The following is a 21,043-nucleotide window of genomic DNA, read 5'->3' on the forward strand; positions in this document are numbered from 1 at the left end:
CCGCAGATAGGCGGCTGGTGATGCATATGGAGATGGAGATGAGGGCGGGAGGAGGAGGAGATGCGTGATGCGCTCCTTCACAGTGGCCTCACTATGCTCTCAGTCCGTCATCGAGCCGGTGAAGGCAGATATCGATGGTGGGCTGTCAGGCTCAAGGGCGTCCTTACTCAGTCGACCTCATCCTCATGAAAGAAAGGCATACTGACACTTGACAGGAAAGTGTATCAACTGCACACTGCCACTGGAACAGGTGGTTCTCGTCTCTATAGCTGGATAATCATGTTTGACTGTCGGTGGATGACTGCCTTTGCCCCGGTTTACCCCGCGGGAGGACAATACAGGCACATCCCAGCAGATGGCCAAACCAATACCAAATACGATTTGCCAGTCATTGAATTTTTTCCTCAGTGCTCTTCTCCAGTTTCTATCTCCTCAAAAGCTCGCCCTTAACACTTCGGTGAGAATACAGGTCCAGCAGCCGCTTGGCCTGGGCTATTTTCACATCCATATATATCTACCTGGACCTAAAACCGGAAACACAGCAAGAGCCCAGAAGCAGCAGTAAATCGACACCCAAAAGCAGCAACTACCTGGTATTAAAGAATGAGACGGCTATCACTCATTATCTTCCACATACCCCATCGAAGACAGACTATCAAAAAATCATTACCAAAGCAACAAACCCCGGATTCAATCACAGAAAACACAAAAACCGATTTAAAACGAAAATAATAATAATAAAATTCCCATAAGCAGCTAGATGAGAGGAGATTATCGAATTGTCGTCCCTCCGAGAGACAGGCTAGAAAGTCCAAAGTCCTATGCACCAAAAAAGCCCTTGAAGTAACCATCGACCTGATCCCTATGCAACTGTAGCGAGAGCCCGTTTTCTTGAGCGCTCCTTCAGATCCGCTGATCGCAGATGGCTGTCATCGGCGACGCCCTTTTGCACCTTATCGTTGTCAACAATCTCGTTGTTCATATGAGTTAAGAACTCAATCTGGACTGCAAGGAATTTCTTCAGTTTCTGTGTATTGAAAGGCCTGCCAGCGTATCTTGCATCGCGAGCTTCTTTTAGCTGACTCCGGATTCTTTCCTCCAGCATCTCTAGCCGATACTCGCTGAACTGGAAGTACAATTCGGAGAGATCAGAGATCGGCCGCACCGTTGTCAACACGGTGTCATCCTTAAGCGTCGGGCTACGAGGCCGGAATGAAGTGACCATCGTGATGCGCTCAGTCGTTCCTAGTGCTCGTAAAGCCCGATGCTCGATGTACCTGCCCTGAAGCACTACGGCACATCCCTGAAAACGTGAACTAGTTAGTGGCCTGTCTGCCTATATATCGGATATTTTTGACATACCATCTGTGGCCCTCTCACTTTCACAACACTGCCGTCACCTGTGCGAAGTGCTGTCTCTCCACCTATCATCTCGGTGCAATCACTCAACATAGTCACGCAAACAAACGGATAACTGTCCGTGTGCCAGTCAACAATAGGGGCAATATCATCATCATATGTACCTGCTACTCCATCCACAGCCTCAGCCAGAGCGTTGTTTTTCTCCTCCTCTGTCTGGACGGATATATTGACATGGCCAATTTCCCAGTCCATGGCAGTAACCAGATCTATCCCCGCAATTTTTGACACAATAGCCAGCGTCTCGGGGTTCTTCCATGCATCATACACGAATGGTGCATATCTTCAAAACATTAGCAGCCTTCTTTGGAGTATAAAGGAGGGGGGGTAACTGTCAAGGCTTACTTTGGGGCAAATCCTCGAAGCTGGCACATAGCAAGGTTGCTCGAAAACTGGTACTCACTCCATACCTCTTTGCTCAACACTTCTGCCCTCATGCAGCGAATAGCCTCGGCCGAGAATAGCGAGAACGGTTCAGATACCCCAATTGGAGATATCCCAGCATCATCATCATAACCCAAGTCCTTCATAGAATGGATATTTGAAGGGGGGTTATACTGAAGATGCGTTTTTGGATCAAACTGAACTTTTCCACACTGTTCCGATGCCTCAGCATTGCTTATGAGGGGTTTCACCTTGCCACGCTTTCCTGGGAAATAAGACGGGGACATAAAGGAGGTATCGGGGAGGCCGGGGGGAACAATGGTATCTGGAACTGCCATTATAACTGCTATTGTGAGTACGTCCACTCATTCCAGGCCTTGGGAGAACATCTGCATCTCTATCTTTTCCAGTTGGACAGCAGTGGCTCAATCCGGCGGCGGATATAACACATGGAAATTGAAACATTCTCAGTGGGAAAGGATCATATGGCTTCTTGAGAACAACGGTGTTTTACACATTTTTTTCGCCACTACTGTGACCTCCTGGATGAAACCACTCACCCTATACAATAACGGTGGTAATCGCAGCAAGAATGAGGACGGCAGCAAGATATCCAAACAAAAAGCACAACACCGAAGGGAACTTTTAATGGAAACCTAGGTTGTGGGAGGTAGGAGCACAAAATGGACAGTAGTTCCGCAAACCGAGGAATGGATTAATGAGTTCAATGAATTGGGGACAGAAAAGAACGCGGATATTCAGTGGGACATGAAGGTGATATTTATACCCAAAAGTTGAAGATTTTAACGTTACTATCACCTATACAACCGTCTGGTAGCCGGTTGCGCTTACTGTCTGGTTCTAGACAATCAGGTTGATCAATGCCCCTTGTCCTTGGATATCCTCCTGGTCTGTTGACGTGTTCTCAACTAGAGCGGCGTATGCATCTCTGCCACGGAGCTACCAGGACTGGCTGGTCTACCACCATAACGAAAGAAAGAGTGTGGAGCGCATGAGCACAACCTTGGCCTGGCATACGCACATCAGTCCTCCCATCTTATGGCACTCCCACTGGTTCCATGTGGAGAAGAGCCTATGTATTTTGATACCCGATTATCACTCCCACCTGGTACCTGTATGGAGTCCGGACTTCAGAATATTTTTCTCGTACCGAAGCTGCCGAAGTGAAATACAGGGACATATGCAATTTCAATTCCTATCTGCCAGCTGGACTCGTTTTTTTGCGGGGATCATGGGTCAGACATCACTATGCTTTGTCTGCTTTCCGGAAAGCTAGATGTACCCATTATACTGCCGAATAGTCTAGACTACGATCAGCAGACATGGCCGGGATTCCTTCACAGGCAGAACACGGGCTGAAGCAGTGTTCAGGCTTGAGACCAGAAGCCCCTTAACTGACCTCGTGATTAGAAGGTTCTTTCCTTTTGCGACTCTTCTTGAAACGCATGGTGCCGCCCTTTATCACCCCTTTTGAGTCCATGTTCTACATAACTGCCTTGGTCGTAGTGATGTCGACGGCACACTAGCTCCACAGGTCAACTGGTCTACACTGTCTCCTCATTTGCCATGGAGCGACAAAGAATGCGACGTGTCAGAAGGGAGCTCGGAGCCACACAAATGGCGGCTATTAGCGTGGTATCCGTTGAAGTTTCCAACTATAGCTACCACAATCTTATTTTTGGTGTGGAGCATATGATTAACGGGAATATAGCCACCAACTGGCTATTGGCCATACCCGTGCTGCAGAAAGGGGAGCTTTCGAAGCACAACGCACAGCTGCTCTCGCTACTACCATGCTCCTTCGTCCAAGTGGGGTTGGCATACCTGTTGTTCTGCAGATGCAAAGGTATGGACTTTTTGACTTGATTAGGAAAATCACTCGGTACTTTCCGTTGTCGGGGCCGTACACACTCGGTTCAATGACTACTTTTTTTAACAACATTGGCTGAACTTTCCGTCGGTCTAGCCATTCTGCGACAAAACGAGATCGCTAGCTTCATGCTTATTTTTCTTTTCTTCTTCTCTTCGCCAAAGAGGCCGATATTCGGGCTCGTGAATTCATGGGAATCCTTGTTGGAACACCTAACTACAATATCGGATCTTGTGCCGTTGGTTTCTCGCTGGAAAACCCGTCACGACTTACGGCTATGTACGTACCGGGCGGATAAAAATACTTCGCTCGACCGCGCCGTTGTTGTCACCGATGTCATATGACCCGGGGTCAAGCTAGCTAAGGAATACTCGGCGTATGCCATGTATCAGATACCCCCTCCCATTTTACCCAGCCAAGCAAATATTAATGGTCTGGCAGCGCCATGGCATAGCTTCATTCAAGAAGGCAGTGCCATTAGTCAATGCTCCTCTATGCACGCATGGATCATTGCAACTCGTTGTTACCCAGCGTCATACGCCCGTTTGCCCGAGCCACCCATTTTGCCATTAAGTACTGCGTAATTGTCGGGTCAAAGGCCTGTCCGAATGTCCTACATCTATATATTTACCGCAACATTGTTTGATTCTTGGGAGATTAGAATTTATGCCCTTCCGCATTTTCCACATAGTACTCGGCAGCGGGCAAGGGTTCTTACTAGACCCAGCGACCACTTATGATGCGTTTATCCAACCAAGACATTCGGTTGTGTGGCACACCATAGATGTTATGTCAGACAAAGGGACCAGTGCATCCATCTAGAACCTCCGTGAGGTAACTAAACTGACTAACTTTGCACCTTGCTTTTCCTTTTTTTAAGGCGCCAATAGTGAATAGCTCCCTGCTACTCGAGTGTCGAGGACTAGCCGTCGCAAAACGCTAACAAAATCTCTCCGGCCCATGCAGCTATCACACTGCGTTGTATGGCCGATGTTCTATGGCAGTCTGTGCTAACATTTCTTCTTACATCTATGGTAACGAGTAAGGGCCCTCTCTCTCTCTCTCTGCGGACGTAATAGTTAAAAAAATTTAGCTTCACATTCAAAGTTAGTAGTAGATTTATAAAGGTATGCGGAGAACTAGGTTAATGTTTCGAGAGGAAAAAATCGCCCTATTTCGGCATAAAAGAAGCCGGGCTTATCTCCCGATTGGGTAATATTTTTATCAAGATGTCGAAATACTTGAAAACTTGACTACCATGCGATTCTTTTATTTAAAACAATTTAAAGGAATATATTTCTAATGGCAGAGATTCCTAAATGGTTTAATGACCATATCAGATCTCGGTAATTGAACTGTTCGACGAAGGCTCTCGAAAATAGCTAAGTTGTTACCTATCTCCTAGACTTACTTCACTGTGTTTGAGCAGCTTCAGCGCCAAGACTTTCGACTTTTTCATCTCAACTTTTACTTTTATCATCATCCGTTGATGAACCAACATCAACAACCACCCAAATGAGATAAGGATAGAATGTTATAAGAGTGACATCTTGCTTCTGAGCTTCATCATTTCGCCCACCATGAGTTCCACAGACAAGCAGGCCGACTCGCAGAAAATGTTTGACAAAAGCGAGCCCAGGTTCAGAAAGTATGTACTTTCGATATATCCCTTTCCTGCCGATTTCAATCGACCAAGATACCCTAGAGAAAGGCCAAGCCATCTGTCTAGCGCTACAGAGATGCCTGGATCCTGCTTATATGCAGGAGGGATTGCAATGAAATCTCTACGGTAGCCTGATATACTGATTTAATCTTGGACCATAGTAAATCAGCCAGTGAATACATGGACCCGTGCCAGGACTTTGCAGACCGAAGTATCAAGTGTATGCGGCGAAACAACGGCGATAGAGACATGTGTACAGATTACTTCCAGTACGTAATATTTATCACACTCATCTTTATCGCAAAGACCTTAGCTAAGACCAGCCGTATGCAGAGCATACCGTGACTGCAAGAAAGCTTGGGTAAGTTCTATACGGCCCCATGTTACTTACCTGCTATATAATGCTATTCATCTATACTTGCCCTGCCATTATCCGCCCCACCACAATGATACGCTCCAGACCAGAATGTCAAGTTTAACAAGCTGCCATTGTTCATTTTACTAACTTCGAATAGTTAAATCAGAAGAAAACAAAAGGCACCACTAGCTAAGGGAGCTAGAATTCATAATGTGGTATCCCTTTGCGATCAGAACTCCATTTGTTTTGGTACACCGTCAGTAATGACAGATGTATACGCCCACCGGAAGTGAAGCGTAGTCATCCTTCTTTGTACGATATCTCAAGTGTTTGTCAGTGGTGAGGATTATAGTATCTGAGCATGGGTTATTCTAAGTTGTTTGAAGGCGCAGCTGGACTTTTATATCACATATTATAGTACTTACCTATAGACTTTGTCAAAATTAATCTAAACTCACATCTAGTACTCCATAGTAACTACCTACCTAGGTACCTAGGTTATGGCTATCATGAATTGAACACCGTAATTACTTGTGTCAGAGATTCACCAATGTATTGGACCATACAAACACCCGAGAGCTCTACATGGAATAAACAAACGTGTCAATGACGATATAGGCGTTTTTTATGTATATCCTGGTTGTCGAGTGTAGCATTGACGGGGCATCTATAAATAAAGACCTAGGTATGCACTCCATCGCAGTTAATCCGTTGGCTATTTAACTAGCTCCACCGAGTCCACCTAAAATTAAACAATGTTTAGGCGCAAAGCCATGCGAAATAATTTTACTACAAAGTGCCTTCAACGATCTTCACGATGGCATCCAACGCTGTAATTGAGCGAAGAAACAAACAGATACAGGATGCTATAGACGGACAGAACCTGAAGCAGGCATTACAGTTGTGTGAAAAGCGGCTGAAAAAAGGCGAGGACTCGTCCTTTTTGAAGGTAGGTAAATACACACCACTCCCCGCCACAGCCTGCCTTTTGGCTCCAATATGTATTCTCTTTATAACAATTAGGAGCGATCGCTAACTACTCGTTACTTTTACAGGCATGGAAAGCAAATATCCTCTTTAGTCATGCCGACGAGGCGCATCGCCAGCGCGGTGTCGCGGAAACTCTACAGCTGTGTAGCGCTTCCCCGCCTGTCTCCGACCTCGAGGCCCTGAATATACTGCACAGCACGCTGAATGAGATAGGAGAACATGAAGAAATGGCTCGAGCCTTGTGGCAGAATGCTGCCAAAGCGAAACCCCAAGATCTGGAGGTCCAATTAAGGTGGTTCAAGGTTGCATCAGATGGCGGAGATTGGAAGACAGCTCAAAAGGTGCGCCTACTGAAGCGGAGATGTTAGATATGGACACTCGCTTTCCATATCAGAAGAAAATTATAAGTTACTGATTTGCTCTTTGTTTAGGCGGCCATGAGTCTACAAAACAACTTTCCAAAGGCTAGAAAATACTACTTCTGGGCCATCTTTATGTGTTACTTAATTGAACGAGACACGACAAGCTCGGATAATGAGCGAAAGCTATTTGGTACTCTGGCGTATCGCATGATATCCAAAGCAGCAGGCAGCGTACCAACAGACCCGGTATGTGATTTATTGCCCTTTAAGATACGAATCGACTCTCACGACTCATCAAAGCATTTTTTGTTTCCTACAGAAGGAGCTGTTAAGCATACCGCGAGCAATTCAGACTGCGGAAGAGTTATACTTGTTAATTAAAATATACGACAGCCAATCTCGCCACAAGGAGCTTGTTGAAATACTCAACAGTGAACACCTAGGAGTTACCTCTCGCATTGCCCAGAATGAATGGCTGTTTTTTACAAACAAGCTATCAGTAATTGAGAAGAGCGGTTTATGGGAACAAGCTTTAGCGTTCACAAAAGAATTGCTAACGCTTGACGACAGTGTAACAGCAGAATCGAAGCCGGATGCCAGATATGAAGAGAGAGATGATTGGAAAGTGTGGAATCTCCTCCTCCTTGCCACAAGGAAAGTAGAGAAGCAAGAGTAAGTTCCGATTTTATTTCTTTCCTTGGTGGGTGCTCGCTAACGCCTCAAAGTGCCTTCCAAGACACCACAGAGATCATTTCAAACTATATAAAGAAACGCCCGGCTTCAAGGAACGCCCAGCTAGCTAACCTTGAATTGAAGCTGCAAGGAACTGAAATAGGGAAATCCACTCCTGATGAAGTGCTCTCTGGTTGCATCGAATATTTCAGGCGTAACCAACGGAAAATATACTGCTTCAATGACCTGCAAAGGTATCTCACTGATTTGGATACAGGCCTCTATTCGAAATTTGAGAGTGAAGTGTCCAAGATTGTAGAGGAGGCTACTAAGGTAATGATATTTCATTGAAAGTTTGAATAAGTAGGTTTTGCTAACTTCTCCTGAAGTCCAGTGCAATTCCTAAAATCAATGCATACAAACTGGAGTATTGTTTCAGACTTGGATTCGAGAACACCAAGGCTGCAATCACAAATGTGGAGAATTTCGTCTGTCGCTGCTTACACGACTTCAAGGAGGCCGGGAGAGCTGATGCTGGCGATACGCCTTCAACCATTGAAGCAGAGCCAACAGACGATCTTTGCCTGCTGGCTGCGATGGCCTTGATACGCTTACATGAGACTGTATCTGGTTTGCCAACCAACTATGTTTTAGTCCAATCGGCTGGAATACTTGAACATCTATTGCTCAAATCGCCACACAACTACGAAGCCCTGTTATTGCTTGTCCGGATATACCTGCTACTCGGTGCTGGATCCCTTGCCCTGAGGAAATTTTCCAAACTCTCTGTCAAGCAAATACAGTACGAGACAGTTGCGCATAACTTATTTACACGTCTTGCAACGATTCACCCCCAAAGTGCACCCCCATCGTTAGACCTCGACAGAAAGGACTACGACCCGCAAGCGGGTCTCAGACAGGCGTTATCCTTTTACCGAAACGCAGAGAGCGCGACCACGTATTCTCAGACAACGGGCTTAGACAATGGCAGCTACATCAATGTGGAAGGGAGCATCGAACTCCGGAATGACTTAAAAAATAGCTTGTGCAGGAAAATGTGGGCTTTGGAAGCAAGACGCCTTCAGCGACTCGTTGGTGGGCCATCGGTAAGCCAGTATGAGAAGATTGGTAGGATAAGCATTTTCCGAAAGATATTATACAAAAATATACTGACTCTCTGGATGGTAGTACTCAATGAAAGCCCTCTTTCAGACAAGCGTAGCTTTGAGGGTTTCATGAACTGTGAGCCTCGCGGAAAGCCAGCCTTTGAAGAGTACGTTAGGCTAGGACCATTGCAAAAGGTAAGTCCAATATATATGTACTATAATACCTTTCAATTTTTACTGATCTTAATCGTAGACTCAAGCAATCAACGCAATGGCTGTCACAGACGCCTTGTTTAGCTTCTTAACTATGGTTTCGTCAAAAGCATCGAAATCAAAGCTTGGTTCAAAACACCTCGATTTCGACATTGATTGCGCAAAAAATCAACTCACATCAGCAGAAAAGACGAACGTACACATTCATCTTCTTCTATTGAAATGTCTAGCAATACTTACAGGGGAGTCTCCAGCGGACTCCGGCACAGTCGATAATACCCTATCAAAGGTGGATAGCTACCTTGAGGAAAGGCTGAAAGACCTGATTACTCCGGACTTTAAAACAAATGGGACAATAGACTTGACTCCTAACTCTACCACTGCATCCCCTGCTCCATCATGGGTTTTCTTACACGAGGCCATCCTATTACTTGAGACGTTAATGGCTATAATGCTATTCATCTCATTTATAGGCAAGAACAAGCCCTACACTTCAGGAGACGGCAAAATTAAGCTTACTGCGCTCAAGGATCGCGTGAAGGCGGTTACGAATGAAGTGAAAGTCCAATGTCATGGACTGAAGACACGAATTTCGAGCTCTGGGATGCTTGGCCATCTTGTTGATATTGTGCATATGAGACCACGAGGCCGGACAGAGACAGAAACTTCCGAAGGTGGTCGAATGCTTGATACTGAGATCGAAGGGCTCATGGACTCTGCATCCCTGGAGTTATTCTGTGGCTCATTGATGGAGAGCTGGGAAAATGCTCTTGACGGCGTTATCTCCATTTGTTCTACACTCCGATGATAAAAAGCTTCTCCCTTCTTAAAAAATACCGCAGGCTGGTGTTGGATGTCATTTCATATATGGAATCATTTTTTACATCAGGCCCTCATGTCATCTAGCATTTGATGTATTGCATGTTTCGTTTAACGACCAGCTCCTAAGCATTTAAAGACTAAAATAAAAACATCTGCTTTATCAAGTCCACAACGCCATTTACTTGGTAGAATGGAATAAGTCTCGATGAAACGTAAATTCCTCGGCCAGCATGTTCTCTCTAATCTTGTCGTCCTTTCAGCTTTCGTTTGGTAACCTTGTCCTTCTCGATAATGTACACGTATGCACCCCAGCCGGAAAGGGCATCGCGGTCAACCGCGTTCAATAGCGCTTGTGAAATAGTCTCAAAGAGGTCCTCGGGCTCCTGTTCAGAATAGTTAGACACTAACAGGTTCATAAATTTGAGATAAACTGGCGCGGCTGCCATAACGTACAAGATCAGGCTCCCATAGCGATTCACAGGTACCGTACAGCTGGTCAGACGCTGTGCCGCTGACGATGAAGTTCTTTGCAAAATCGATGCACCCAATACTGTCAAATCCACATATAAAGGGTTTCCCGGTTGTGTGATTTATTCCTGCCAGTACCGGGCTGACAAAGAATGGGCCGAATCGCTTCTCGTACAGGCTTGAAGAGACCAGGTTAGCGAGCGTCTGGGGGGAGATGTTTCGTTCCTCTCGAAGACGGTAAAGGTTGACTTTGTAGCGGAGCAGCTGGGATACGGTGTTGACATCTGTGGCAAGGCCTGTGAGGCCCAGGTATGTGGATGGAGCGTAGTTGAAGATCTTGGGAAACTCGTTGGAGACAGTGAGAGCTTGCAGACCAAGTCGTAGGTCACAGGCTATCGCGACGCAGTCTTTGCCAACCATAGCCACACAGGCACCGCCATCTGATAGCACATATTCATTAGTATGGAGGCAAACAGTCATTCGTCTTTATCATCGTAGAGAGGGGCTATCGTACTGATGTCGAATGGTGAACTCTGGGGAAACAGTTAGCTTTTACACCACGGCTTATCAGCAACAGAGAAAACTCACCATGATGGAAACTGCGGAGCTGTTCGTTGAACGTCTAGAAACCAGGCAAAACAGAAAATATCTAGGATCTCTTTCGCAGCTGCAGGAGTGCAATGGTTGTGGTTGTGGCCGTGTATGTCGTCGTCGTTTGGTTTGCTGGCGAGCTTCTCGTTGGATCCAAACAAGTTGAAGGGGAGAGCGGAGGAGCTTGGACCATCGGGATGACGATTCGCCGCTGCCTGCGCCTTTGGCTGCTCGGAGGGACACCAACACCGCGACAGGATATCCAAGAGACAAGACGGACGGACAGGCAGCAACAAAAAGAAGAAGAGTTGATATCGCTGAATAGCCTGAATGGCCTTTCTCTACGCATACGAGCTAGGTACATAAAGGACTGGTAAGCGAGGCTTGAGTTAGCTACTTCGTCGTTCACAGCTAAGGTTATGGATATCTAGATACGCCGCTCTCCTCTAGATAAAGACAGAAGAATACCTGATATCATGGCTGCTCATGTCATCATTCTCGATGCGAGTGCACGCAGGGCACTTATTAAAGTGACACCTGCAAAACATATGAGTGATGTCCTGGGGGAAGCCTGCTCCAAGTTCAATATCAACCCCGCGCAGTATGGCCTCAAGTGAGTGAGATATGCTTTTGAGAGGTGGTGGGTGTTCCTCTGGCGTGGAATTCGACTGACAAGATGGCTCTGGGCTACAGACATCAGAAAAAGACAGTTGATCTGTCCTTATCCTTCCGGCTCTCTGGCTTGAGCTCCGGAGCCAGGCTAGAGCTAGTGCAGCTGTCTAAATCTCCAACAGTTGTATCTATTGCCCTCCAGTTGCCTGAATCGGAATCACAAGGCGTTCCTAATAATCGACTGATGGATAAATTCCCTAGCAACACTACTCTATGGCTGGTGCTACGGAAGTTTGAAGCTGGAGTTGCAGGAGGTAGCAGAAAATTCAACTTGACGGCAAGAGGAGCTCCACAGGCGCAAGAGGGTGATTCAGGCTCTGTCAGAGTATTTTACGAAGCTCCAGTGCTTAACATCATGGGCAAAGAGCTGTTTTCTTTCACGGACTTGCAGAAGACACTCAGCCAACTGGGATTAAATAATGGCAGCGCGTTGGTAAGGCTAAGTTTTCGCAGGACTGACCAACCCCTAGAAGAGGCCATGGTGGAAATCGATGCATACTTTAAATCTGTGGATGGAGACCAGGGCAAGGCTGGATCTAGTGAAGGCCCGTCTTCGGCGGTTGATACTCCATCAACAGAAGCACCGGTACCTGCAGATGATACCCCAAACGTCAACGAGGAAGAGGGTCTGCAAGCCAACACGGGCGAAGACGCAGTAATTTCAAGTGAAAAGGGCGCAACTCAGGGAGGTGAAGGACAGGGAAAACGGATACAGGAGATTCAGGATCAGCCAGCCCCTGTGCCAGTGACTATCTCTTCTAGACCGGTCACCGTATTTGCACCACCCTCCAGTTCGACTCCTCATTCCGCCCAGACTCCCTATAATGAGAGAGATTACCTTCCCACTATTGAACACGCTCAATCTCATCAAAAGCGGCTGAATGCAGCGAGCCGCCCCAACCGTTTAGCCGGTGATGTTGAACTTGCGGCCCAAGAAACCGCGGCACAGGAGAGGCTGGCAAAGATAAACGAGATTGAAGTGAAAATCCGCTTTCCTGACCAAAGTCAGGCAGTTTCCAAGTTCACAAAGGAGGATACAGCACAGTCACTCTATGTGTTTGCAAGAAGCTGTCTAGATACTCCCTTGGCAGACCAACAATTTTCACTTTTCTACTTCCCTACTGTTACAGCTGGTGCTTCTCGGGTGCAGGCACAGATTCCAGCAAGTGAAGATATCACCCTTATCCATGGGCTCAAGATGAGTGGGAGAGTGCTGGTTAACTTTTTGTGGGATCAAAACGCCGCTCTCTCCGCCCGTAGTGCTGGCGGGTCTGTACTCAGGCCTGAATTGCGGCAAGCAGCTGGGAAGCTACAGGTCAAAGACGTTGCGGCTGACGTTGAGGACGAGAAAGCCGAAGACAAATCTCAAGTTCATAAGACACAGCCGAGCTCTTCTGAAGGATCAAAGAAGAAAGGGGGTATGCCAAAATGGCTAAAGCTACCCGGCAAGAAATAGCTAAGAAGCAGTTGAGATGATATGATATATGACGTATGACTACTGTTGGGGGTTTCTCACATCTCTTTTAGGAGTTTGGGGTATGCATATTGATAATTAAGAGCAAGCGCTTTGCATATGAGATAATAGAACGTTCGAAGGCTAAACAGTCAGAAGCATAGACCAGGAGCCACGACTCAATGGTAAAAGTTTGGTAGAATGTTTTCATTTATTGAAATCTTATCAGGCCGTAACCATGAAAACTCCAGGTGACATGTTCCGTGTCCCTTGCCATCATATTCCCATCCCATCCTGCCTCTCGCTAAGTCCGTAAAGTGTATGACAATTCCGGGCAAACAAGCACATCTGTAAACTAAACAAACTACCCGGTCATTGGGTAATTAGAATGGATCATTTGGACCGAAAGACAAAGGCGAGAGAGTATATTCAAATGAATAGCAAGGATTGTCGTTGTCCATGAAGATTTGAGTTGCTTTTTGGTTTTGTTGTCTGAAAATTTTCTGATTTGTTTCAAGAAGGGCGGGTTGGTATTATTCGGAACTGAGAAATATGTGACATGATTTCGTTGTTTAGTGACCAGCTCTCCTCGACTCAGCGATGATCTTCTGCATGTCGTCGACCTTCCGCTTGGCACGACCGAGGGTACCGAGCTATCGTAGAAGTAACTGTTAGCCTTGACTCGTCTACCAATATCAAAGCCATTTCACCCCGCAATTCCATGTTTCTGGTCATTCCATAAATCTTGTAAACTGGCTGGAGCGCCTTACTCTCTTCTTAGCGAGCTTTCTGGCACGCTTATCCTGGGAGTTCCTCAACAATTCAATGACACGACGCTCATATGGCGCGAGTCCAGAGACCTCCTTGACGATCTCACGGACAAAGGCGGTGCGGCGAGAGAGAGATCCCTTGCTTCTGGAGATACGGGTGCGTCTCTCAATGGCGGTAGTTTTCTATAATATCGCAACAAAGTCTTAGTCCATACACGGTCTTCTTTTTTTCCTTTCAACCAGCTTGCACTCCTTCACTCTTCCGGCAGGGGAAATAACGTACGCGGCCCTTGTTCAAGCCTGTGGCGATTCCGGAGCGTTCGTTCGCCATCTCGAGCGGTGATGTCGACAGTTGCTGCGGAGGTGAGGAAGTTGGCGATATTTTCGATGTCGACGATGTTCAACTCGAACGCCTTTTTTTGAGCGTCTTCTTTTTTTTGGGTGGCAGAGGTTCGCCTGCCGCACGCTAGCCTTTTTCAGAAATATAAGGGCTTAGGGTTTAGGGCTTCTTTAGTAAGCATTTCTTATGTCATAACCTTTTCTCAACTTCCTTTTTCTCGACGTCGAAGTTGCCAACGACATCTCTTGATCAACGCCATCAACGTCCATCATTCTACAGAAGTACCGAAGTACACATCCCATGTCGGGGCTCTCTGTGCAAATCGGTGGAGAGACATGGTGGCCAACCTGTGTTAAAGTGCCTTGAACGCTCCGGGGTACTTGTGGACACGACACCGGACGAAGATCACACTATAATACTGCTATATTACTAACTATCAGTCCCTGCTGTTCTTGAAGTGAGGCGCCGCCATTCCAGCACAGGATATTTGCCGTGTTTGAGCTGAGGACCAGGCATATCACCATGCAGGTATCATACATTTGGCTCGGAACACCACAGCCAAGATATATCAGGCTAATACCATACATACATGTCTTTCAGGGAATCTTACTACAAGAAGAGATATTCGCATTTTTCGCTTCCTTACCCTCTATTTCTCCTTGCTACATCTTCCCCCCCTTTATTCCTGCATTTCCTCATGGCTAACCCTCTAATTCACTAATCTGATCCCCTAGCTAACTCTAACCCCGCCCTAAGTCGTTAGTACTCGAGGGTTAGCAGGTGATAGAGCGATGGTATGAAGTAAAGGCAATGAGGAATAAAAGTAAGTCGGTATCTCTTGCTTATAGTAAGATTTTGTATTAGTGATGCAACGCTCGCAGCGAAACTTCACCTTGCTTGTGCTCGGAATTTTCGGCTACCAATGACATGTCCATTCGGCTTAGGCTGTTGTCAAAGTGTCGCCTCATAATTGCTTGGAAGGCGTTGTTATTCGAACAACTACTCGCCATATAGTATCAAACCCCTTGAAATCAGAAAGCCTCTACAGCAACTCTTTCTCTATTGGGCCTCTGACATGGTGGACGTCGCTACGGATGAGGTACCTACTTCTCTCTGGATCCACCACGTACTCCATGTATGGGCTGTCGTTGGCATTAATCCGCTGGGATTGGTGCCTTTCATTCCAGCCTGGATTTCCATGACACCCGACGGGGCAGATACTGACCGTAGGACAGGAAGGGAATGGCCTCAGCCTTGTCAGAGGCAGAACAGCAAGTCCCAGGAAGGTATTCTAGCCCAATTGAGGTGAGTCGGCGAATCAGAATAAATGGTTATTGCCTGGGCCTTTGGGAGCGGTGCGATGTATGCGATGTATGCGATGTCTTCTGCATCCAGAAGACGCGTCAATCTGTCCACTTTCTGGATTACGAATACGATATGGATTGGTATCAGAGACACCTAACTGCTTACATACTCCATGTGTTTGCAAGATTTCAGACTCAGAGCTTTATTACCATGTTCTCGTACGGTGTACTTAAACAGGAGCTAGGACGGGGCATATCGAACCCTATCAAGGACCGTGTTTCTCAAGAGACTTTCTCCCCTATCAACCGAACATTATCTTCAATCTAGCTTGTTCAAATCGCTTCGCGTAAGGAAATCCTACGCCACTGAACAAGAGTGCCATTTGTGGCAATAGAGTAGATACAACAGCTCCAAATTTTACTCTTGTACCTGTACTGGCACTTGAACCATCCCGCAGCCATCGCCAGCTTAATATCACCGCTTCCTTTTTTTATCTTTTCCTATCCCTGCCGATCTACCGCCATCACACTGAAGCTCATATCAGAGAAATCCCCGCGGCAGCAAAAGCTTGGGGTAGAACCAGGAAAGAAAAAAGAAAGAAAGGAGCGAGAGAACAGAATCGACGGTAAAACTGACCAACGGAACAAGAGATCCGTCTAGGCCCGTTGATGTCTGGCCGTTCAACTGCTCCAGATGGAAAGTCGACGCACCCCTGTACTTATGTATACATCTTGACACAGTCCCAGCGATGAGATCAGCACCAAGAAGCAAAGATTAGCGTCTTGTTGAAACTGATGCTTTGACTCGAAGAAAGGATGGAGTGCTCCACACCAGCGAGAGGATCGCGGGAGCCGGCTCCATCCAACAACACAGACACCAAATTAACCATCCGAAGGGGGAGCAAACGTATTTTTCCTGGCGTGAGGTGGCTGTCTACGAGCTGTCGCATCGCCAGCATTGCCACTAGGGGACGGAGTAACTGCATGTCGGGTATCTGCCTGTACCCGTTGGAACAGGGGGGACATGACTAAATGATGCGGAATATGACCAGTAAAGATTCATCGCGATCCCGCAGCTCGGTGGCTTGCTCTAGATGCGCCTAGCGTCTTTCTTTTCTTCTTCTTGTTCTCGTCCAAGAGTACGGGGGAAATACTCTCTGCTCCTCGTCTCGTTTATCACCTTTTTGCCATCTTCATCTGTAGACTTCGTTTGCACACCCTGTATCATCAGCAAGGGTGCCTGCTTTTTTTTTTTTTTTTTAATATTTTTCTCCTGTTTTGCGGGTTTATGCTGCTCTTCTCTTGTTTAGTGCCTCCCGCAAGCCAAGACATCTTATAGTTACTGGCTCTTATCAACCTACACTACGACAATCCAACATCCACACTGTCCAGCGCCATCTGACGCTCGCTGCTCGCGTGGTAAACATACTCCCGCCTTCCCTTTATCCAGCGTGTCTGGACGAATACTGACTCTCATACAGATACAGAGCCATCCATGTCCTAGTAGCACCTCATTATGACCGTCGCAGAGGTGTCCAACTCTGGCATGGCCTCCACCACCACAACCTCCAACGGCAAAGAGAGCTCCCCAGGCTCTTACAACGCCGTTGACTTCGAACGGTTTACCGTCAGTGCCCAGGAGAAGCTTGCTGCCGACCTTATGTATCGACAATTCGAGACGGGCCAGAGTAATGCCATTGAGCGCCTGGTAGCGTTAAAAGCAGACCTGCGTGATACAAGCGACGATGCATTTTGGAGGGACCTTATGAAAGAACTGACCAGTATATGCAATGCCCAGTGTGGTTTTGTAGTAGAGGAGCTGTCCTCGCCTGGCAGCACCGAGGATGCTACAAGTCCGTCGTCCTCGACCTCTCACCTTGCACCGATCATCTACTATAACAACGGTTCGGACGAAATCATCCAGCGGAACTACAAACCATGGGCTTGGGACCTCCCTTACAACATCGTGGCTAGGGATATGCACAAATCTTTCCTCGTGGCCGATAACCTCGTTTCAATTGTCGGAGAGTCTGGCATGGCTCAGTTTCCCTTCCCCATGGCAGCATGCCTAGCAGTCCCGCTCTTCGACTCTCGTGTCCCTGTCGCTCGCGTGGGTCTTATGTGGACAACCGTTGGCCTGGAGAAGAGGAATGTATCTTGGGCATATCTTGAGATGATACTACACTCGTTGGAAGACCTAATACTACAGCGAATGGAGGAGAGTGCGACAATTCGTCAACTGGAGAATCGACAGTCCCAAGAGAATGAGCGCCAGATGGAGAAAGAAAGAGAAAGAACTCGAGAAATGGAACGATCCAGATGCCGCTCTCAATCTTCTCATCGCCATCCCGCCCCCTATAGGCCGGGTGCTGGCCAACCAACCCTCAAACTGTATGCGCGTAGTATGTCCCATGAACTGCGGACACCAATGCATGGAGTCGTCGGGATGCTCGACATGATTTACGGAACGGTTGCAGAAACCATACAGAGGGCATCTGACGGGGACGAGCATATGACTGCAGGTATGGTCAAGACCTTCGAGAGTCTCAGGGGAGATATCGAGATGGTTCAAGGTATGATAGCAGACTTTACATAGTTTTCACCGAACAGCCTCGATCAACTAACAACAATATCCATAGACTCTGCTCGCCGCGCCATAGAAGCAGCAGACAATATTGTCTATGCGTATGACCTTAACATGCAAGTCCCCGATACCCTCGAAAACTCCGTAACGGATGACCCCCCTTGTATCTCCCGCCAATTTTCTTCCCACCCGTCAAACGAACTACGGCCCATCTTTGGTGCAGGAATCGACATACCCATCAACCGTAAACGGCCCTATGGTACCGACTCCTCTCGTGGATCTTCCCCTACCCGCCAATCCAGGTCTGTCAAATCTCCCCGCCGTGAACGATCGCGAACAGCAGAAGTCAGGAGCGTCGTGGAGGAGAGTGACAAGATTGTTCATTCAACGCCGGCTAGGGGAGATATTCAGGACGCTTTTATGGACGCTGTAGCTCCTCCAGATAATGATGGCCATAGCCCTGAAAATCATAGAGGAGAGTATTCAGATAAAGCATCGCGCCCCCGAAAACACACCCGGTCTTTGTCCAGAGTAACCCGTCCTGTTCCTGTCTTTCCACCTATGGTTCTACATTATACCAAAATACGTGAGTTACTTCGTTTAGTGATTAATGAGTCCTTGCATGTCGGGGGCCGCCCCGACTCAACAACCACAATACCTACCGATAATGGTGAGCGGATTGAAATCCGTTCCCGTTCCTCAAATGGTACCGCATCAACGAAGCAGATTTCCTGGTCTGTCGACGACTGTGTTCCCGAAACGCTGTATGTAGACGAAAAGGATCTTGCCAAACTCGTTTCATGCATCTTCCTGAACGCTCTCAAATTCACCGAGTCAGGCACTATCAATATCACGGCCAGGCTGAATCATACGTCACGATATGTCATTGTCAATGTCACAGATACCGGTACTGGCATTCCAGAAGCTTTTCTACCCAACTTATTCAAAGCTTTTGCAAGGGAAGACGGATCAACTACCCGTAGTAAAGAAGGCCTTGGACTCGGCCTTCTTGTGGCTAAGGGGCTGTCAAGGAAGCTCGGTGGCGATCTGATATGCGTGCGGTCCTCAACCTCCGGCGAGCACCAGGGCTCGGAATTTGAGATTCGCTTGCCAATTGTACCGAACGACGTTCTCAGTAGGCCAAGTACACCTAGGACCTGTGCCTCGGGAAACTCGACTACAAGTACCCATACATGCATGAATGCTGTAGGTGAGATCAATGGTGGTAAAGAGAGCCAACTGGACAATCATACATGCGAACCTGAGAATCCACAAGATATTGCGGTACCTTCCACTGAGACATTTGTATCAGTGTCTTCTCGACCTACCACACCCCAGATACAGATGCAAACACAAACACAAAACCGCACATTTGATGTTGTCCAGTCTCCCGTACATCGACCGCCACTACCAATCTCTCTATCTACTCCTATAATCTCAACACCGATGTCTACTATCAGTCCATTCGACCACCACAGCCCTTACCTCAATGGCCGACAAACTCTTGCTGAACGTCACCCACTCACTTTTATGGTTGCAGAGGACAACTTAATCAACCGAAAAATATTAGTCACAATGCTTGAACGACTGGGCTATACAGATGTATACCAGGCATTCGACGGCCGTGATGCTGTAAGAGTTGTCAAGGAAGTGCTGGAGGGGAACTGCTCCCAGTACGCTGTTGAAGGCAGCACCCCTGACGCGTCGCCAAAAACTATCTCGCTTCCGCCCCCAGCTATCCCCCAAGACCAAACCGAATCCCAATCCCATCCCTCATCCGAATGCCAGACCCAATCTCAACATCAGCATCCGTCCCAGTCCCAGTCCCAGTCTCAGTCCACGTCCCCTTCCCAATCGCCATCCCCATCCCCATCCCCTTGTCAATTCTCGGCCTCTCCTTCACGGTCTCCTTCTCCTGCGCCGTCTGCTGAATCAAAATTCATTGATGTAATACTCATGGACCTCTGGATGCCCGACATGGACGGCTACGAGGCCACGGAACGAATATTCTCACTCGTCTCCTCCTACCGCGAACGAATGGCGAAATACGACCCTGCCAATGTCCCTCCCCCGGGCCCCACAGTACTTGCTGTCAGTGCAGATGTTACTGACGAAGCACTACGGCGAGCTACTAAGGTCGGTATGGAAGGATACATGACGAAGCCTTATAAATTGCGAGATTTGGAGAGGTTATTGGTCGAGTTTTGCGCGCGACAGAGCAAATGGAGGATATAACGGAGTCATACCATCCTTTCCCACTCTCTTCTTTCCGTTTGCTTTCTTATTCTTCCTTCTCCCCATACTTCTTCTTCCCTCCTTTCTCCACTACTTCTTTACCTCTTCTTTTTGGAGATGGCCGTCCACTATCCACACTCATTTCCGCTTCCTATATGGATGCATGATGACGATTTATGACTTGCCCTTCTTGTTATCTGTTATCCGTTCTTCATCTAAACTTATCTTATTCCCCGTCCACCTAGGTGGTTTTTATTTAATTCTTTGGTTGAATTCTTGCTATTTGGTTATTTAGGCCTATGGGTTTTGGTTTCGGGGGTGATTGTGATGCTTACATATATACCTACTTTCTATTTTAATCTAATCTATAACATATATAAGATTCTGGGTGTTTTTTGGGCTCTGTGACGATACCTCCCAGCCATTCTAGTTCGGATTCTAGCAATGCAACAGCATGATATCGAAAAAAGCTTCGGCCTTTCGATGAAAATCGAACGTTCATGACTCGAGACTTGAACGAAGATAATGCGGGCCGGCCAAAATGAAAATGCGGAGAGCCGAGATAACTAGTTGGCGGATAACAAGCATTCTAATCCACGCTCGTATTGGTTGGTTATCGTCTGCTTACCATTTTTGGGGGTTTCAAATAATAACTGGATCCGCAGTGACGAATTATATAACGGAGCTCTCCCCGGATATTCATCAACTCCGCATTCACTCTTCAACAGCATCAATTGGACCTAAGG

General features: G+C 47.1%; 8 protein-coding genes across 8 annotated transcripts; 5 read left to right on the plus strand and 3 right to left on the minus strand.

Moving 5' to 3' along the window:
* Positions 1-862: 862 nt before the first annotated feature.
* Positions 863-2,141, minus strand: MGYG_04694 (hypothetical protein; the record flags this gene model as incomplete). Its single annotated transcript, XM_003172054.1, has 3 exons — positions 863-1,303; positions 1,363-1,702; positions 1,765-2,141. The coding sequence occupies 3 exons, from the start codon at positions 2,139-2,141 to the stop codon at positions 863-865; spliced, it is 1,158 nt and encodes a 385-aa protein (XP_003172102.1).
* Positions 2,142-5,274: 3,133 nt separating this feature from the next.
* On the plus strand, positions 5,275-5,908 carry MGYG_04695 (cytochrome c oxidase-assembly factor COX23; the record flags this gene model as incomplete). Its single annotated transcript, XM_003172055.1, has 4 exons — positions 5,275-5,342; positions 5,519-5,626; positions 5,691-5,718; positions 5,873-5,908. 4 exons carry the CDS (start codon positions 5,275-5,277, stop codon positions 5,906-5,908), a joined length of 240 nt encoding a protein of 79 aa, XP_003172103.1.
* Positions 5,909-6,532: 624 nt separating this feature from the next.
* Positions 6,533-9,866, plus strand: MGYG_04696 (hypothetical protein; the record flags this gene model as incomplete). Its single annotated transcript, XM_003172056.1, has 8 exons — positions 6,533-6,664; positions 6,771-7,046; positions 7,137-7,313; positions 7,387-7,739; positions 7,793-8,072; positions 8,129-8,867; positions 8,928-9,040; positions 9,099-9,866. 8 exons carry the CDS (start codon positions 6,533-6,535, stop codon positions 9,864-9,866), a joined length of 2,838 nt encoding a protein of 945 aa, XP_003172104.1.
* A 253-nt stretch (positions 9,867-10,119) lies between these two features.
* Positions 10,120-10,828, minus strand: MGYG_04697 (proteasome component PUP3; the record flags this gene model as incomplete). The annotated part of the gene is made up of 2 exons (XM_003172057.1): positions 10,120-10,263; positions 10,334-10,828. The coding sequence occupies 2 exons, from the start codon at positions 10,826-10,828 to the stop codon at positions 10,120-10,122; spliced, it is 639 nt and encodes a 212-aa protein (XP_003172105.1).
* A 587-nt stretch (positions 10,829-11,415) lies between these two features.
* Positions 11,416-13,067, plus strand: MGYG_04698 (hypothetical protein; the record flags this gene model as incomplete). Its single annotated transcript, XM_003172058.1, has 2 exons — positions 11,416-11,552; positions 11,633-13,067. 2 exons carry the CDS (start codon positions 11,416-11,418, stop codon positions 13,065-13,067), a joined length of 1,572 nt encoding a protein of 523 aa, XP_003172106.1.
* A 569-nt stretch (positions 13,068-13,636) lies between these two features.
* MGYG_04699 (60S ribosomal protein L36) lies at positions 13,637-14,165 on the minus strand (the record flags this gene model as incomplete). Its single annotated transcript, XM_003172059.1, has 3 exons — positions 13,637-13,717; positions 13,835-14,017; positions 14,118-14,165. 3 exons carry the CDS (start codon positions 14,163-14,165, stop codon positions 13,637-13,639), a joined length of 312 nt encoding a protein of 103 aa, XP_003172107.1.
* Positions 14,166-15,249: 1,084 nt separating this feature from the next.
* MGYG_04700 (hypothetical protein) lies at positions 15,250-15,806 on the plus strand (the record flags this gene model as incomplete). Its single annotated transcript, XM_003172060.1, has 3 exons — positions 15,250-15,273; positions 15,414-15,479; positions 15,672-15,806. The coding sequence occupies 3 exons, from the start codon at positions 15,250-15,252 to the stop codon at positions 15,804-15,806; spliced, it is 225 nt and encodes a 74-aa protein (XP_003172108.1).
* Positions 15,807-16,994: 1,188 nt separating this feature from the next.
* MGYG_04701 (histidine kinase M7) lies at positions 16,995-20,297 on the plus strand (the record flags this gene model as incomplete). The annotated part of the gene is made up of 2 exons (XM_003172061.1): positions 16,995-18,051; positions 18,118-20,297. 2 exons carry the CDS (start codon positions 16,995-16,997, stop codon positions 20,295-20,297), a joined length of 3,237 nt encoding a protein of 1,078 aa, XP_003172109.1.
* Between the last annotated feature and the right edge of the window lie 746 nt (positions 20,298-21,043).

Source organism: Nannizzia gypsea, genomic scaffold (genome assembly GCF_000150975.2).
Source record: "Nannizzia gypsea CBS 118893 supercont1.4 genomic scaffold, whole genome shotgun sequence".
Taxonomy (NCBI): Eukaryota; Fungi; Ascomycota; class Eurotiomycetes; order Onygenales; family Arthrodermataceae; genus Nannizzia; species Nannizzia gypsea.